Source organism: Leucoraja erinacea, chromosome 30, assembly GCF_028641065.1.
Source record: "Leucoraja erinacea ecotype New England chromosome 30, Leri_hhj_1, whole genome shotgun sequence".
NCBI lineage: Eukaryota > Metazoa > Chordata > Chondrichthyes > Rajiformes > Rajidae > Leucoraja > Leucoraja erinaceus.
This window is the reverse complement of record NC_073406.1, coordinates 6238405-6258604: the sequence shown is the minus strand read 5'-3', so window position 1 is coordinate 6258604 and position 20200 is coordinate 6238405. Positions and strand designations below refer to the sequence as shown.

General features: G+C 39.4%; 1 protein-coding gene across 2 annotated transcripts; it reads left to right on the top strand.

Moving 5' to 3' along the window:
- The first annotated feature begins 6102 nt into the window (after positions 1–6102).
- LOC129711574 (ERBB receptor feedback inhibitor 1-like) lies at positions 6103–18709 on the top strand. 2 transcript variants are annotated; one of them, XM_055659288.1, is made up of 4 exons: positions 6103–7072; positions 13595–13792; positions 14552–14637; positions 15205–18709. In XM_055659288.1, exons 2-4 carry the CDS (start codon positions 13671–13673, stop codon positions 16359–16361), a joined length of 1365 nt encoding a protein of 454 aa, XP_055515263.1. In that variant the 5' UTR covers positions 6103–7072; positions 13595–13670; the 3' UTR covers positions 16362–18709. The 2 variants fall into 2 exon arrangements, with proteins under 2 accessions (XP_055515263.1, XP_055515262.1); XM_055659287.1 differs by having other exon boundaries at positions 6103–7076.
- The last annotated feature ends 1491 nt before the right edge of the window (positions 18710–20200 follow it).

Below are 20200 nucleotides of genomic sequence, written 5' to 3'. Positions count from 1 at the left end.
AGCAATTCCAGGAAGCAGTGAAGATGTGACATTTTTCAAGGAGGCTTTGTGTATATTCTTGAAATGTTCTCAGTTCACCTGGTAATCGTTTTCTGCAAGAGAGGCTGGAATAGCGTATCTGTTTTGGAGACTCTTGTGTCAAGCATGTCAATGATGTGGCTTGCTCAGCACAGCTAACCGTGTTACTAGTAACTGTGTCACTGGTGCTTCAGTGCTAAGGATGTTGGCCTGGGGGAGCACACTGACTTGGAATAGTTGAAAGAAAGAATGCAGATCACAAACTAGTTTGCTTTAATGAATGTAAACTAAACTCTGCAATTTTATTTAATATGGTGGGACAGCTAGAATTCTGTGTCATACGACACCAGTGGCTTCCTGCAGCAACATATTATGTTATGTTCCATCCAAGTTGCAGTCGATGACGAGAGAGGCATACTTGTTTCATTGGATGATTGAAGGGAGCGGGGGAGGGTTCTGTGGAGCATGATGACCTGGGGAGGGGGGGGGTTAACAACTCCACATGGGAGACAATGGTGCCCTGCATACAGAAACTGGTCACACTACTAATGTATAGAATCAAAAGTACTAGAAATGAATAGAACCAATAGCACTAGAAATGTATAGGTGGAACAACATTATGAATGTTTTTCTCTACTTTGGATTTCTTGTATATATTTTTATCAATAAAGTTTATTTTGAAATAATAAAGCTACAATGAAATTACAGCCACAATTCAGGCATGATGGTAGAAAATGGCTGCTTTAAAGATACACCTTTGTCAGGAGAGGCAAGTTGGATGAGAAATGTCATCTTCATAAAGTGAGTTTCAGTCAATATTTGGTAGTCATCTGTGTATATACCCCAATCTTGAAAGCTTTGTTTGAAGCCAAGGAGATCTTCAATCTTGAAAAAATACCTGGTCCATATTTCAGAGGGTACAAGCTGATCTTTCTGATCAATATCAACGTTGGGGTTAGAAGGGATACAACCCTCTGGCAAGGTATGATTAGTAAGGGAGGAGTAGGGAAGGTTAACTCCAAAGCGGTTATTTTCCTAACAAAATGTTTAGAACATGTCTTGTCATATTGGACATACAATTTGTCAGAAGGACTGTCCCAAAACTTCATGGAAACAACACCTGTCCAAGAACAGACCTCTATTATACTAAATTACTGTCCAAGTGAGAGATCGCAAAGATATCCGTATCATTTATGTGTAAGAAGGAACTGCAGATGCTGTTTTACACCGCAGATAAACATGAAATGCTGGAGTAACACAATGGATCAGGCAGCATCAGGCAGGTTGAGACCCTTCATCAGACTGAGAGTCAGGGAGGGGAATACTAGAGGCATGGGAAGGTACCGAACAAAACACCAAACATCATTTATACGAGACAGCTACTGATGATTGCTGGAATAGTCTATAATATTCTGGAATATTAAATAATTATGACTGATGTTTGATGAAAGAATGATTTGAATGAATATATCTTTCACATTCTGTTCAGAATATCCCAAAGCATTTTCTATCCAGTGAAATGTTTAAAATCAATTATGTAATGATAGAAGTGTGTAAAATCATGAATATTTCCATTAGATAAAAAATAAACAATAAGTTCAGTAAGCAGAGGACACAGATTTAATGTCAAGATTCAAGAGTGTTTAACTGTCATATGTACTGAAACGAAATGATGAAATTCTTACTTGCCGCAGCACAACAGGTTTGTAAACATTGGTAAAACTATCAATAATGACACGTGGAAATATAGCATGTGACTGCACATGCCGTAAATCGCCTCCCACTCAGTTTTAAACAAATAAAGTAATACTCTGAGTCTAATCTAGCTTGCTCCATGTTGCAGCAGCAGTCAGTGAACGTGCTGCACTTCATGTCACTCCTTTCTGCGTGACTCCCTTCAGCACGCCAGTAGACTGATATAATCTGCACAATCCCTCTATTGTTTAAACTCCTGGTGTTGGTTCTTTTTCAAATTATGGATGTATTATTTTAATTTCAGTTTTAACACAAGAGTTTCTATTTAGAGGAGAGGGAATGAAATGTGACACAGCTAGCACCAGATGCAAATATTATTTAAAAACATAGCACCACTTGGTTGTGATCTTGTCTGTTAGAAAGTTATGGGCTCAAGTATCCTCTCCAGAGACATGAGCAATATAATCTTGATTAACATTCCAGTGCAGTTGTAAGGGACATTCTGTTGTCATTTTCTTTCAGGTAAGACAATAAATGCAGCTTCTGTCTCGTCTCTCAGGTGGATATAAATATTCCCAAGGTATTAATTGGAAGAAGCACAATTGCCCTCATTGCTCTGGCCTATAATTATTTCCCACACAACATAATTTAAAATATGGTCACAATGTGTTTATAGAAGCTTGCCACTTAGTTAGCTGCTCTATTCCTACAGTAGCAACTGGACGTCAAAAACACTTAATTGCTATTAAACACCTTTGAATGTTCTGAGATCAGAAGTTAATACAAGGCCATTGCTTTAATCGTTTCAAGACATGATAAGTATAAACTCATCAAGGTGCAGAGAATAAGGCAATGTTCCTGGATTGAAACAAAATAAATCAGGAAATAAATATAGGAAACACCAATGAGACCTAACATCAGACTAGAGCTTTGCATTCCTACATCTCTTTCACTTAAATACTAATTTCCCAATTAAAGCACTGGCCCTCTAATTAAAAAAGAACAATAGATTCCTGAACGGGTAGGTGCTAATCATTGTATTTTTCTGACTTTTGGGAACATTTAATATGTTTTACTATTTATGTAAATAAATGTTTTTGTTGTTTATTGTTATTGGTGGATTTATCCTCTGCATATTTTTGGTTATTCTGTCTTGTGTTCTCCAACATAATCTCTGTGCAATTGTTCATGGATTTTTTATTTCCATTCTCCCTCAGCTTCTCTCTATTTCAGTTATCCTCACTTTCTGTATCTCCTACTTTTTCACAATCTCTCCATATCTTATACCCTAGTGCTTTTGTCCTTTTCTGTGTATTTTCCTTATTTCCATCACTGATTGTTTTCTATTATTTCTTCTCATTATTTGCTCCATTTTCTTTTGTTGCTATTTTTTCTCACTTTCTGATCCCTTTGTAGCAGGTATTTATGTCTGTCACTATCTCTGTTCCTATCAGTCCTTCCTCTCCTTAAACCAGTTGTACCAGTCCACTCCCTCTCCTGCCTTTGAGCTGCCCTAAGCAAAACCCAGTAACAGCCTCACACCTTCCTTTTTTTTTTAAGGACATAATGTTCTGTACAGCTTTTGTTAGGTTTGTCCTTAAAAGAATCACTAATACTCCAGTCAACTATATTGACTGTAAATTGAGGAATAAACTAATGCTGTTATGGAGAAAAGTTTTTGTCAATCTTTGGCTCTCAATTCCCTTGCAACACAAGTCCAGCCTTTAACCCTTTTGCTGCTGTATTTCATAAGAACTGTGATTTCAGTCATACTTTCTATCCCTGTGATGTCTGTAATCCTCTGTTTTAAATCTGCACATTAAACTGGGTCCCAATTCTGAATGCTTGATTGGTTTTTAAAATCCAAAGCAGCTGCAGAAGCATAACTAAAAAGTTGGAAGTGTAGTTAAACATGTTTTTAAGTATTGCTCAAAACAGCTGTGAATTCCCATCAAAATTCATTGAAGTTCTGGCAGCCAAAGGGTGGGAAAAGGTAATCAATTTCTCCACTGCATTGTAACGAAATGTGAATCCTCCTCTGTCCTCACTATTTAAAGCAGTGGCTGGGTTGGGCATTAGTGCATTAGTACATCTGTACATAAACATTCTTCTGGAATATTAAAGCATGACTGTGGCTATTTTCAAAACATAGAACATGGAACCTTACAGCACAAGAACAGGCCCTTTGACCCACAATGTCTTTGCTGAACGTGATGCTAAGACCATCATTTACCGACCTGCACATAATACATATCCCCTCTATTCCCTAAATATCCAAAGTCTCTTAAATGCCACTATCATAAATGCCCCAACCGCCAACCTCAGCAGTGCGTTCCAGGCATTCATCATCCTCTGTGGGGGGGGGAAGCTAGTCCAGCACAATTCCTTTCAACATTACCCTCTCACCTTAAAACTATGCCCTCTGTTATTTAATTTATCCATCCTGGGAAAAAGGTTCTGACTGTCTACCCTATCTATGCCTCTTAGAATTTTATGTATTTCGATCAGGTCTACTTGCAACATCCAGCATTCCAGAGCAAAATAATCCGTCTGTCCAACCTCTCCCTGTTGCTAATACCCCCTAATCCAGGCATAATTCTGGTAAACCTCTGCACTCTTTCCAAAGCCTCCACATCCTTCCTGTAATGGAGCTATCAAAATTGCACACAATGTTCCAAAAGTGGCCTAACCAAAATCCTATGACTCTACATCACGACGTCCTGACGTTTATACTCAATGCATACCATATGCTTTCTTTTTGATTCTATCTACTTGTGCTGCAACTTTCCAGGAATTATGGACTTGGAACCCAAGTTCCCTCTGTATAAAAGTGGGACAACTCATGAAAGAAAGGAAGCAAAAAGGGAGGAGAAAATGTAATAGTTATCAATTGCAAACACATATATATTTGACCAGCAAAACAAAATTACCATCTTAATCAGTTGATTCCTTGTAGGCCATCAGTAGTTTTACTGTGGATAAGTCCAAGTTAAGCATTTGGCAAATGCAAGACTGACATCAGGGAGAATATGAGGCCAATCGGACTCATTGTTTGTTGATGGTTAAGTTTAATTTCAGCCTACGGATCATGCTCAACGTTTAGTGGGTTATAGAATAAAAATATTATACATTCAGGATTAATTGCCAGCCTCATTCAGAGAAGACGCAAACATAAATGGAGTAGGAAAAGGAAATGTTAACATTACCTGGTATACATTGATTTGATGAAAGTTAGATATAAAGCACATTTTGAGGAGCGATGAAAGGGAGCATCTAACCTGGGCCATGGCTGACTTGGAAATGCTTAATGATGAAGTTGCTTTTGCACCAAGAGTGACATCTATCACTCAAATGAAAGCAAGCAAAAGCCTAAATTCTGAATTCCATCTAGAAATATTCTGAGGGCTTGAAATTCTATAATCTATTATATATTACTAACTACCACGCTTTAGTTTGTAGCTTCTATAAACATTGTTCTTCTTCAGTCTCTTCAACAATCTTCTTCAGAGCAGAACAATAAAATGTTGTTCCTCTTCAGTCTATTATTTTTTTTTAATCATATATAATCCAGGTACTTTTACTCAAAATAGATAACGACCAATTAGAGGTAATAATGAAATGTGATTCATCTGCAAACAGCATTGCAAAACCCACCGAGGACTGTTCTGAAATGTAACTAATATTCTGTGCACAAATTAATTTGTCGATTTTGATTTATTTCCCATGGCAAACCTTGACAAACAACCATGTTTCTTTCCCTCCGTCTTTTGAATCACTGATTCTTCTTAGGATACCCGTGTCTCTCATACCTTATGCAGGAAGCCAAGCTATGGCTGCTCATGTAAACAAACTTTTTTCTATGGTCTATTCACACCTGGATTGTGCTTGAGAAATGCTACATAATGTTTGCCAGGATTGGAAGATTTGCTAGATTTAAAAAAATAGTATTACTATTGCAAGCTTCTAATCAGTGAGAAAAAAGTAGGCGTTGACATGTAGGCTTACACATACACAACAATTATGCAGATACAGAGATATACACACAAGCACAGATACACAGACCCACACACAATCTGTGATATCAAATGCATTTATTTTAGTGACAAGCCTGCCCTTATACTTTTCACATTCATCCAGGTTGTTAAAGATAGAGAAGGTGGGGAGGATTTAGAAAATGGTTTGTTGTACAAAATAGCCAGGGAGAGTGAAGACATATATTTATTTATATGCAAATACCTATACAAATACATGTCAATGTACACGCTCCTGAAGGGAATACTGCAAGCCAAGATTTTTTTTTTTCTGGAGGAACTCAGGGGGTCAGGCAGCATCTATGGAGTGAAATGGGCAGATGGGATTTTGGGTCAGGACTCTTCCTCTGACAGTTTAAAAACTTTTGCATTCATTTTTGCAAATTTTAAAGTAACCTTTTATGGCCTATACCTTTTATGCATGGAAAAGATAATATCTGGAATGTGCTGCCAGAGGAGGTGTGGTGTCAGATACAATTACTACCTTTGCGAGGCATTTAAGAAAGACATTTAAGTAGGCAAGGCATAAACGCACACAGTTCTAGTATAGATGGGCAAAGAGATCAGCATCGACATGGTTGGCCGAAAGGCCATTTTCACTGCTGTAAACCTCTGTTACAAAACTTTAGATGAACGGATCTAGCCAACCAAACGTTTAAATGCTCCTCCGGCACTTCGTGTCTTCTTTTGTATCTACATTTCCTTGTTTCTACTTTAAACATTTAAATGTACTGATACATGAATCTTGTACCAATCTAAAAGCCACATTGCCAGGCAACATAAAACAGAAGACATAGACACAAGGAACTGCAGATGCTGGTTAATAAAAAAAACTTAAGATCGATGTTGTTTCAATTTGCCTTTGTATATTGGCTTCTGCAAGACTTAAGTCATTTTGATGGACAGTGGTGGACCCCACTAAATTAAATTCACAATAAAACTGGTTTCACTTATCTCTTCATTGCTACCTTTTCAGGTTAGTATTAAATGAGGATAAAGGACGAGTGGTCACAGTTTTTAATTTTAGGTTTGTATTTTCCCTTTTTGTAGATAATTCCTCTTTAAGGCAGAGGTAAGTAAGTGTGCTGACTGTAAGCCGTGGGCGGGAGGAAGACGTCCTGATAATGACATCAGAATTCAGAGCCCGCCTTTATTAAGCAAACTGCGGAGCATATTGCAACAGAGAAACATTTAATTAGACTGAGGAGCTAGACCGAGGTAGAGATGAAAAGCAGCCTGCAGAAATGTTGATGTATCCACTGCTGATCTGAGCCGGGACGATTGAAGAATTTACGCCGGATTTCCTGCCCCATGAAATCCATCAAGAGGTAGGTAAGTTTCTCGCCATTCACTGGTCTCCGTTGTCTCAGTTCGCTCGTTCCGAATATATTTGATCGGGAAAGCTCGCTCATAAATTCCATATTAAAATTATTTCTCATTATTTTTATCTAAATCAATCCGGCTTCTGATTAGTTTGCTGCAAATTCCTTTGTTAAAACTGCAATATTTTCCAAGTAACTCGACACGATATCGTGTTTATTGCGCTGCCAAATGAACAAAATGCCCTATAAATCATTAGCCTTGAGCTACTCCGATCTGTTTAATATATAACCTGAACTTGCAAGTGTTTTACACCATTTCAAAATTGGTTCCAAAATAATTGTGCATGCAAAAATGGTACAAGAGAATGGTTAAAATTAACTTTATTAAACTTGGTGTAGTAATAATTACGAGACCTTTTTGTAAAAATAAAAATATTACTACAATATTACCGACCTCAAGATATGTGCATCGGATAAAAGATGTGTTTCTGAGTTAGAGAGTAAAATGACTTGACCGGTACCTGGAGTTGGACAGACACTGGCCTCCAGGTCTGTCCAACTTAATCTATATACTTCCTCCTCTACTGATTGTTTTCAACCAGCAAATGGTAGAGATAATGTTCAAATCTATCAGCGATTGCGATAGATTTGTTATTAAAGGTCAGTGAAATTCACAACTAAATTCTTCCTTCTCATGTATGCTGTGGCATTGTAAATCTTTTTCTGTCTCTCCAGTAGCAAGGCATCCAGGTTTGGAAACAGTCCAGTGAATAAAGATTTAAAGTGACATTCTCGCCTCTGTCCGTTTCCTGCAGTTGCCCCCTTTTTAAAGCAGTTTGTTTACAAGAGGCAAACGATACAGTCTAAACCGTCTGCACTGTGCTTTTCTTGGATTTGTTCCAAAATACTCAAATGCATTACATTTTCAGATGGTAACTAATTTTTCTAATCCCGTGAAACACACACTAGCTTTGAACACATGGCACAAACACATTTTAAAAACTGAAGATAACTATATATGATGCTCCCGGGGTGCCCTGAAGAAATGCTACAGTACTAATTGGATGAGAAAATATTTAGATAGCAACTTAAAGCATGTGTAGGAAGGAACTGCGGATGCTGGTTTAAACCGAAGATAGACACAAAATGCTGGAGTCACTCAGCAGGACAGGCAGAACACTTAAAACATTTGTTCTGGTAGTGGCATGGTGCCTAACTATCTTACAAACATATCTGTTTTCCTGCCGGATACAGTCCTCCAGTTGCTTACTGCCCCAATATCCCAAATGAGTCATTGATTTTCATGTGGGAATTTATACAGGGAAACTCATCAGGGGTCCAACTGGTGGAGTGCACATAGCATCCCGACTTGTGTAACTAACACTTATTAAAGACGGTTGCAGGATAGGAATAAAATGTAGGTACATTGACTGATTTCTATCACCCTTCTCTAACCTAGAAACTTTTTGGATGTGCAGTTGCAATCCTTGTGGAATAATATCCCAGAGAACACAAATTCAAATTACTTTACTCAAGGTAGCTTGAGCATTTTCTTTTAAATTAAGTTTGTTTCAAATTAAAATAATGTAATCATAAATGTCAAAATACTGTACTCTGGGGAGAGGGGAATGCAGTATTTAATGACCACAGGGGAGTGTATCATTGAATAGAACACCATAAAAAGGCACTGTTTACCTTGCCATGTTTGTAACAAATCTTCGAGCTATCCAATTAATATCACTCTTAATATTTTACTAGAGCACTGCAATTTTTTCCTTCGTAATTAAATTTCTAACCAACATCCTGTTGAAATGCATTATTATATTTCAATCTTTCTGTTTAAAAAAAAAAAAAAACATTTTGAAAAGAAATATCAGTTATGGATATATTCAGCAGTTCAGAGTTTGTTTCATCTGGATTTTGTTTTTCCTGTTGGCATCAATAAACTGTAACACCACAAATCAGTAATGTAAAACATTATAGGTGTTATTACTCGTACTCTGACTGTTCTTGCAACAATAACATAGGAAAGCTCTGCTAACATAATGGATATTGAAAAGATGTATTCAATACTAAGATGCTGCAAGCTTCTTTCTCGCTCGGGTGTAACATATCACCTGGAATCAGCATTTCTTTCTCCTCTGATGGCTCATCTTGTGTTTGAATTAATGGAGACAAGCCTAAATACAAGTGCTTAAATCCGACTGAAGTAGCTTCTGGGATGCACAAAGCCTTGCTTCCATGGTACTTTAAAATGAGGGGAGAGGGTGTAAAATTTGAGGGTTTTTCTGAACCTTTATTCATTAAAGCTAAATCTATTGCTGGCAGCAGCTCGGCTCCAGAATTAAGCATTGTGTGTTTTGCCTAGAATTATATTTCTAAACTGAGTAGCTGCTGTCAGCATTAGAGATCTTTTCCTGTTGGGTTGTACTGACTTTGATTTTGGTGAAAAGCTGAAATGATTGCAAATGTGGCATTACTGTCTGGCGGTTTTGGTAATAATAATATAATGTATAAAGAGAGGATACGTGTTTAAAAACAACAAAACAGTACAGCACAGTAACAGTCCCTTCGGCCCACAATATCCATGTCGATCATGATGCTAAGTTAAGCTAGTCTCCTCTGCCTGCACGCGATCCTTAGCCCTCCATCTCTATATATCCATGTGCCTATCCAAAAGCCTCTTTAATTTCACTTATTGTATCTGCCTCCAGCACCACAGCCTCTATAAAATTATACCTAAACCTATGCCTTCTGGTCTATGATATTTCCACTCTGGGGACAAAGGTTCTGACTTTCTACCCTATCCATACCTCTCATAATTTTATACACTTCTACCAGGTCTCCCATAAGCCTTCTGATGCTCCTGGGGAAAACTGTTCAAGTTTGTCCAACCTCTCTTTGCAGTTAATATCCTTTTGAACTAGGTAGTATTCTGGTGAACCTCTTCTGCACCCTTTAAAGGCTCCACATCCTTCCTGCAATAGGGTGAACAGAATTGTACACGTTATTCAAAATGTGGCCTAACCAAAATACTATACGTTTGTTTAGTTAGATTGAAGGTATGTATATGGATCGTTGGTATCCTCTTTGGATTGTGTTTTTAAACTTGTGGCAGTTTTCTCCTAGCCCATTTTATCTCCTACAATCTCAGATTGCTGCTTGCTCCCCTCAGGATCTTTGCCCATGTAAGACATATTTACTGTGTAAACTTGAGATGCTGTAACAAGCGATTTAATCATTTTAGACCATGTTTTCTTTCACCTGAAATTCAATAGGATCACGGTCAAACATGGAACAAGTACCCTGACAGAGAATTCTTCCCTTTCCTTGCTCATACTGGTCGTTTGTTATACTATCTAATATACTAGAATTGACTATTTAAATTATAAATTTAAGAGGAATCGGGCAGGTGGCTTAAAGCCAGATTGTAAGCAGCATCTGTCAGGCAGCATCCATGGAGGAGATGGATATTTGACACTTTGGGTATGGACTCTTGTTCAGACTGATGGACCCGCTCAGTTCCTCCAGCAGCTTTTATTTTTGCCCAAGATTCCAGCATCAGTTGTCTCGTGTGAATCTAGTTAACATTGATCTCCGTTCAAAGCATATTGGGTTTGAAAAGGTTTAAATAATTAACAATAGAACCAAGAAAATATATCATTCATCTAATTCAGTTTGGTGATAATGCAGTGTTTAACTAGTTTGAGGATGTTCATTTAACACTGGGGTCCTCATTGTGTTCCACTGCACAGAAAGGGAATAGCATCCTGAGAATCATAATGCTGTGTTTCCGTCGTCTACATTTTCCTGTAGAGATTCATCTATATTTCATGGTGAGTTGCCATACTGGCTCAGTGCATTGGACTTGGTCTGTTAAGGTAGTGTGACTGGAAGGTCTGGGTAGTCAATTGTGCAGTGTGCTCTCTAAGTTTCTAAATTGTGCACAGCACATGCAGAAACTCTCTATAAGTTTCTCTTGACTAGTGATATTGCTCTTCATCTTTAACTCTATTTACGGATAGCAATCTAGCCCCCCGGCCCCCCGGCATCCATCTGAATGTTCCACATGCTCTCTGCATCTTCATTTTTAGCTGGTATCGTTTTCCTGTGTAACTGATGGAGAGGAAGTGAAGTCACTACTTGAGTATTGATGAGTAGAGTCAGTGTAATCTGCCACTCCCTTTGACATCATTCCCCTTTCTACGAAAAGGTTACACGCTGTCCTTTGAAAAGTAGAATTCTAAAATTGGTGCCTAGAAAGGGGGCCTGGTCCTTTTGTAACTGAGGATCCCAGAGACTTCTATTTAAAGCCGAGGCGATCGAATATCTGGATAATATAGGAAAGCTTATAAACTTAGTTATCGAAAGTAGCACCAGATTATTTAAACCATTGAAATATGGGCTGTAGCAATCCACATCAAAAATGAACCTTGTTTCACGTCGTGGACATGTCAGGAAAAAGGAGTGAGGTTGCTTCTTACCTTTTTCTATTCCTTCTCTTTTTGTATCAATATTATCATGGTTAGTGCTGAATTTTCCTTTTCCTGCGATTCAAATCCATTCGTTTATTGTAATTATAGCTAATTTCTTCTACATTTTCCAGGATCTCAAACCTAATTTGATTTTGGGAAAGGATTTTTCCATACCAGATGCTAATTTAAAAGGACAGGAGCATGAAGCCTCACTCTAAATATTTTACTGTTCCACTCTTAAGTTTAAGGTGAAGGGGAAAAGAGTTGGCAGGAATCTGAGGGCTAACTTTTTCACACAAAGGGTGGTGGGAGCATGGAACAAGCTGCCAGAGCAGGTAGTTGAGGCAGGGGCTATCTCAATGTTTAAGAAACAGTTAGACAGGTACAGTGCATGGATAGGGCAGGTTTTGACGGATATGGACCAAGCATGTGGGCAGTTAGGACTAATGTAGCTGTGACATGTTGGCTGGTGTAGGCAAGTTGGGCCATAGGGCCTGTTTCCATGCTGAATCACTATGACTCTATGCCTCTAATCTTCTAACTGTAATTCACTTTATTTGTTTTCCATTTTCAGTTCGTCAATGACCAATATCATTTCTGGTCAAAGGGTGCCATTGGAGGCACATATTGGGCTACAAAATGAGTGGCATAGTTAAAAGAAAGTCCACCCCTCTGCCCCATGTGGGTATACAGGGTTATTGAATTCTTGCCTTTGTCCTGTCTTCCTCACTCCCCCCTCCCCCCCCCCCAGCAAAAAAAAAACTCTTAAAATGTAAATGCTTAAAGTCCTTCAAATAAAACTGAAAATTGTGGATTTAAAGCACAGGTTAGTTAGTACCTATGATAAGTAAGGTGTGTTTTGGCTTTGTCTGTAGATCTTTTTAAAATCAGAACCTGCTCAAGGAAATTCCAACCATTAGAGTTTTTGTTATAAGGCACAGACACTGGTCTTTTTACCCATTGAGATTGTGCATCTATTTATACTGATCCTATGCATATCCCGTTTTTTGTTACATTTTCTTCTTGCACTTGGGCAATTAACCTCCAAACTGCATGTCTTTGGGATGTCTGTTGGTTTATGAGACCACTTGGTTCTGTTGCATGCTGTTTTTGCTATTTAGCAAGCAGACAGTCCAGTGTTGTAGTTTTAAATGTGCCTGGTTCTACACCCAGCATGTCCTTGTGTATTCATTAAACCAGGGTTGGGCCTCTGGCTTGATGGAAATGATAGTGTGAGGATGTGCTAAACTGTCAGGTTACAGATTACGATAACCAACAATTCTGAGTTTATCCCATTTAACATGATTTTAATGCTACACAACATTGTCGAGATACAAGGAACTGCGGACGCTGGTTTGTGAAAAAGACACAATGTGCTGGAATAACTCAGTGGGCCAGGCAGCATCAACACCCCCCTCACATGTATCCACCCATCACCACTTGCCAGGCTTTGTTTTGCCCTTGACAGATGCTTCTTACAATCTGGCTTTAAGCCACCTAACTGATTCCTCTTAAATGTATAATTTAAATAGTCAATTCTAGTATATTAGATAGTATAACAAACAACCAGTATGAGCCAGGAAAGGGAAGAATTCTCAGTCGGGGTTCTTCCATGTTTGATCGTGATCCTATTGAATTTCAGGTGAAAGAAAACATGGTCTAAAATGATTAAATCGCTTGTTACAGCATCTCAAGTTTACACAGTAAATATGTCTTTGTTTTTGATAGTTTGCCCTGAGAATGAGGACACGGGGGCTTTGTTTCCACAAGGACTAAGTTATGGTCACTCCTACCAATACTGTCATTGACAAATACATTCACTTGAGATAAAGTGCTGAGGATAAAGGCAAGATTATTCCTTATGTTAATTTCATCTGATTACCCGACATGTTCTTTCTCAAATCAGAAAAATCTTAAGATTATTGAGAAAGTACTATACTTCTCGGTTTCCTCAATAGCTCTACCTTGATAGCGTGAAAAGAATACTGCAGCTATTGATTGTGACTACAGAATATTGATTGGTTGAATAATTCAAGACTTGTTATTTATCAAGGAATGCAAGACTCTGTTAACTTGAAGAAGAGAGCACACAGACTTTAAAGGATTGGTGTCATCTCTAAATTGCCAACATGTCGAGTGCTGGACTAGCAGCACAGGAGATCCACAGTCCACTGAGTAATTGCTTCATGCATGGTACTCATGGTGTCATCAACAACAAAAGCTGTTGGAATCCGTCAAGTACCTTGGACAAGTAAGTCGCTCAAACAGGGTACCATTTGGTTTTGGAGGTGGTATCTTAATTGATGAGGAAGGTAGTATGATGTAGTGGTTTTACCTTCAAACATCTTTCTGTGAAAGCATATGAGGTTTCTTTGCAAACATAGTGGGTAATTATCATGCTAAGACTCGAGTTTGGTGGTGTTGGGTCCGTGTCGGGATCGGGGCTGATCTAGAGTAAATTAAATTTGCTGTAGTTGCTGAAACTAGTACACTGAATGGGAAGCATGACCTTCCACAACAAATCATTGGGAAAATGGAGAGGACTAGAGTTGATTCATCAATCACATAATAAACATTGCACAATAAGATTATATTGTCATGTCAGTTGTGCTGATACTTTAAAGGACCTCCATCAGGGTTCAGACTGGTAAATTAAGATCTTGTTACTTCAATATGGGATCTTGCTGTGCAGAGTAAAATAATAAGGCTGATACCCAAGATGAGAGGTGGGTTGGGTAGAATTAGTTGTGAATGTGTTTGGGACTTTCAAGCCCTTTTCAAGTATTTTCTTAACAACTTTGAAAAAGTAAAAATCATCAGTACCATCAGGTTTCCCACGACTAATTTGAGGAATAATTTTGATTTCATAATGGAAAGAGAGGGTTCAAGGCTGCTGTCTTGGAAGGATGGGATCAGAAGAGATCAAAAGGGAAAACCATTTGTGTTTTACTGATGGACAGTTTACGGGGATATTTGAAAAACTTTATTTCTGTGATTTGTATTTTTTTAGCACCTTCTTTGCAGACACCACGGCTGTGACCTGTGCTCTGAATGCTGCTCCCCATAAACGGCCCTACAGTGTACCTTCAACCAAACGTAAGTATCTCACTCAAGTAGGGTAAATGTTTGAACATTTCTGTTTTATACATAAATTACTTTTGATAAAGGTAATTGTGATGGTTTATTTTTAAATTATTTATTTGATCATTTGGGGGGGGGGGGGGGGGGTGGCTGCTATTGACAATGCCAGCATTTATTATACATTTTCAAATGGCCCTGCACTAAGGAACCAGTTGGGAGTCACTCTGATTGTTGTGAGAAAAACCCACATAACCTGTGGGGGGTGGGAGGCTCGGGAAGACTCCTTATAACGATAATTCGTGGACAATAAGCACCAGCCTTGACAATTATTTTTGTTCCTCCGTGTTCGTTTGGTAAACTTTTTTTCCTACTTGTTGTAATACTGTGAAACTATTTCACATGAACTGAGACAATCTCAGGCTCTGAGACCAACTCTTGGTTGGTCTTCAAAATAATTCTTGAGAGGGATGCTGATTAACCAGTGGCACTGGATCTCCGAACTCTGCAAAATGCAGAAGGAGAGAGAGGAAGCTGTGAGATGTTTAACATTTTAAAAGAAAATCCTTTCCTCCCATAAAATAGGACAAGACGAGGAGCCATTTGGACTGAATAGATACTGCTGCTTTGGAAGATCATCCTTCCACAAGATACGACCACCACCTCTGAAAATGCAAAACTCTGAGGAATCGTTTGTACAGCTGGAAAAGGATCAGGTTTTGCCTCATTTTAAGAAACTCTCAGTAAACAGCACAGTGTTGTCACCACCTCAAACACCAGTGAGGGGAGCAACTGCACTAATTAATTTTGGATGTTCCAGTGACCGAAGCTCTAAGCCGCTCCCCCCACTGCCTTTCCCTTGTGATGAGTTATTCGATGATGTGGACAGTGAGGTTGAGTCCATTACGAACTCTGAAACTGACTTGCTCTTGCATGATAACCGACCATTGGGCTTCAGATATGGCGCTCCCAGCAGAAGGAGTTTCCGTGGATGTGGGCAGACCAACTATGCCTACTCTGAGAGTATCAGTCGCACTAGATTACCAGAGAGTTGCCATGTTATAAAAGATACTTGTCTGGAAAATAAAGAGGTCACTGTACAACCTGTTAAGCCCCACCGTAAATTACGGCGTTCGCATTCGGGCCCAGCTGGATCCTACAACAAGCCTACCATACTGAAAAATGCAAGTTGCCTCTCAAACTCATTGACAAATACCAGTGAGGTAAAGCCTGAGATTCCCCCTCGAGTACCCATACCCCCACGGCCAGTGAAACATGACTACCGGAGATGGTCTGCAGAGGTTATGTCAGCCATGCACTGTGATGAGGACAAACCACCAAAGGTTCCTCCAAGGGAACCTATGTCCAGAAGCAATTCACGCACCCCAAGTCCCAAAAGTCTCCCGGCCTACCTCAATGGGGTGATGCCACCAACACGAAGCTTTGCACCTGATCCCAAATATGTCAGCAACAAAGTCCTCCAACGGCAAGCAAGTGATGGGGCAACGACACGGGTACCATGTATTTTGCCAATCATTGAAGATGGGAAGAAGGTGAGCTCGACACACTACTACTTGCTTCCTGAGAGACCTCTATACCTTGACAAATTTGAGAAATATTTAGTAGAGACCCAAGCCTCAGAGGAATCAAATGATTGCACAACAGAGAGCTTCAAGACATTTGCTTTGAGCAAACCAGTAACAATTAAACAGAAACTTGTTTCCAATGTGGACGCTCCTTAGTAGCAACAAACAAGCAGCAAGGAACTATCCCAGACTAATCAAGTCTCCTGGTTTACAGGACCAACAGAAAAAAAGAAAGAGTTATAGAATGTGATTCGAATATCTCAGCAAACTCTATAAAGTATGCGTAATATGACTTGACCATTATCTATAAACCCGAAGTCCTTGAACAAGCCACAGGGAACAGGATGCCCAGTTAAGGTTTTGCTGTAAAATTGTTTTATGACATTCTCATCAGGTTCTCTCAGTTATTTTTATTGCACTTTATCTACTTTTGGACCTTTGCAACAGTGAAGTAGACATCGGGCATGGTTAAAATACTAATTATATTTTGCCAGGTGCAGTACACAGTAAATCTCACTGTGTTTCTTAACTAGCACAACAAACTCAAGATTAGTTTCTCTGGCCAAAACCCTTTATCAAATTGTTCAGAGACCCTTGAGGTTGAGAAATTGCAGCAATTGTTGCTGGGCAGTGTGTCATGCTTGGTATTAATTCACCTCAGGAATGCTCAATGAAGGTCACCTCTCACTTAATGGCTATTTAAGTTTAAAAAAAGTATTATGTTCAAGTGAAGGGATAGAATTAAAATAACTTTTAAGCACAGAACTGCCACAAGTTCATATATCTGCCTCTTTCTTCCTGCCAACCCACCTAAAAATTTGTAGCATTTGTGTTATGATATTGGAAAATCCTAAAGTTGGGAAGGAATGGAGTGGGCAATCTATTTAACCTAGAAAGTTAGCAATCTACCTGCTGCTCGTTCTTCTTTATTTCCTCCCCGCTTTGAGTAGAACAGAAATAATAGTCATGAATGTGATTGGAGGAAGAGGAGAATATGCTGTGGGTCGGGGCTGGTGGTAGGAAGTCTTCTACAATGTGGACATCTACTCACAATCTGTCATTCACCACATATCGGCACTGTTCTAACATTAACGCACAATATTATCTACACTCATTCAAAAAATTTGCAGATGATTACTGGCAATTTATAAAGATTTGTTGCAGTCATAGCCCTTTTGGGTTCAAGACTGAAGTCTGGTTCTGACTAACTTCCCTCTGATATCCAAACGCTCATTCTAAGTGATGATAAAAATGGTTCATGAAAGGTATCAGAGTACAGCCCACTTTTGCCCTTGTGTACATATCTACATGGTGGGCTGGGGCCAGACACCAGATTTCAAATGAGAGCCATCAATGTCAATAATAGCTACTTTCCCAGAGTTCTATCCATCCAAAAATGAATGCTGTTTGCAGAGGAATATAATGATTTCTATCTTTTGGATTGTGTGGCCCTTTAGTAAGGTCAAACCTTGGGTTCTCCCAAACTGGTGCTTAGCAACACTCGATCAACTGGAATTGAGGGAGGATGAAGGATAATCAAGAGAAACCATTCTGGAACGAGGTGGCAGAAGAGTGTTGGGGCTTTCTCACAAAGCTCCCAGTGGAATACCTGTGAAAAGGGAGTTTCAACTAGTGTTTGACTTGGAAATAAAACATACTTCTCTCTTTCTCCCCCCCCCCACTCCCCACCCCCTCCCTTGTATATGAATGTCAGCGTATTGATGAAAATTAGAACATTCAAAGATAAACTGTTGTGCTCTAAAACAAAACAAGATAGGGTTGTGTAAAGGGAACTATGGTAAGAGGCTTGATATTAACCCACAAGCTTGTTTACATGATAAAGTACTGGACTAGGGACCTACATGAAGAATCTTGCAGTTACTTGTTTAGGAAGTTTTACATGTTAGAAACCAATTAACTGCATGTAACATAAATGAAGGCCTATATTTCTGCTATTGTATACTCACTGGCTGTAACATATTTTGTTTCTATAATATTTGTTGAAAAGCTACAGAATAATGTTTCTGTGGTTCTGTGCAGTATTATTACATTTATTTTTCAAAAAAATCTTGGCTCTTTTAAATTGTGTTGTCAGAGCTTTTGATTTCTATATGTGCCCCTCTCCCAACACCATTGAATGATAATTTTGTTACTGTGATAATGTAATGTAAAATCAATGAATGATCAGCAATACACCTACACACTGTTTAAGCTTGACCTACAAGTAATTCACAAAAAGTATCTGCCTTGGGGCATGTTATAGACTTTTTGTTCTCCTGTGGACGAGAGCAATAAGTTACAGATGTTGTGCTAGGGTGGGCCCTGTAAAACAAACCAGCTGCACAGGAGTCAATTGTACCCTCTTGTTTGGCGTCTATAGATGTACAGGAACTGAGATTGAAATGCACACACATGCGCAGAACATAATAGAATCAATTACTAGAACCATAGAAAATAGGCGCAGGAGTAGGCCATTCGGCCCTTCGAGCCTGCACCGCCATTCAATATGATCTTGGCTGATCATCCAATCAGTACCCCGTCCCTGCCTTCTCCCCATATGACTCAGCTATCTTTAAAAGCCCTCTCTAGCTCTCTCTTGAAAGTATCCAGAGAACTGGCCTCCACCGGCCTCCACTCTGAGGCAGAGAATTCCACAGACTCACAACTCTCTGTGAGAAAAAGTGTTTCTTTGTCTCTGTTCTAAATGGCTTACCCCTTATTCTTAAACTGTGGCCCCTGGTTCTGGACTCCCCCAACATTGGGAACATGTTTCCTGCCTCTAGCGTGTCCAAACCTTTAACAATCTTATATGTTTCAATAAGATAACCTCTCATCCTTCTAAACTCCAGAGTGTACAAGCCCAGCCGCTCTATTCTCTCAGCATATGACAGTCCCGCCATCCCGGGAATTAACCTAGTAAACCTACGCTGCACTCCCTCAATGGCAAGAATGTCCTTCCTCAAATTAGGGGACTAAAACTGCACACAATACTGCAGGTGTGGTCTCACTGGGACTCTGTACAACTGTGGAAGGACCTCTTTGCTCCTATACTCGACTCCTTGTTATAAAGGCCAACATGCCATTTGTTTTCTTCACTGCCCGCTGTACCTGCATGCTTACTTTCATAGACAGATGAACAAGGACCCCCAGATCCCGTTGTACTTCCCCTTTTCCCAACTTGACGCCATTTAGATCTGCCTTCCTGTTTTTGATACCGAAGTGTATAATCTCACATTTATCCACATTAAACTTCATCTGCCATGTATCTGCTCACTCCCCCAACCTGTCCAAGTCGCCTTGCAGTCTCATAGCATCCTCCTCACAGTTCACACTGCCACCCAGCTTTGTGTCATCTGCAAATTTGCTCATGTTACTTTGATTCCCTTTATCTAAATCACTGATGTATATTGTAAATAGCTGCGGTCCCAGCACTGAGCCTTGCGGTACCCCACTTCTCACTGCCTGCCATTCTGAAAGGGACCCGTTAATCCCTACTCTTTGTTTCCTGTCTGCCAACCAATTTTCTATCCATGTCAGCACTCTACCCCCAATGTGCCCTAATTTTGCCCACTAATCTCCTATGTGGGACCTTATCAAAAGCTTTCTGAAAGTACAGGTACACTACATCCACTGGCTCTCCCTTGTCCATTTTCCTAGTTACATTCTCAAAAAATTCCAGAAGATTCGTCAAGCATGATTTCCCCTTGGTAAATCCATGCTGACTCGGACCGATCCTGTTACTGCTATCCAAATGTGCGGCTATTTCATCTTTTATAATTGACTCCAGCATCTTCCCCACCACTGATGTCAGGTTAACTGGTCTATAATTTCCTGTTTTCTCTCTCCCGCCTTTCTGAAAAAGTGGGATAACATTAGCTACCCTCCAATCTACAGGAACCGAACCTGAGTCTATGGAACATTGGAAAATTATCACCAATGCATCCACCATTTCTAGAGCCACTTCCTTAAGTTACCCTGGGGTGCAGACCATCAGG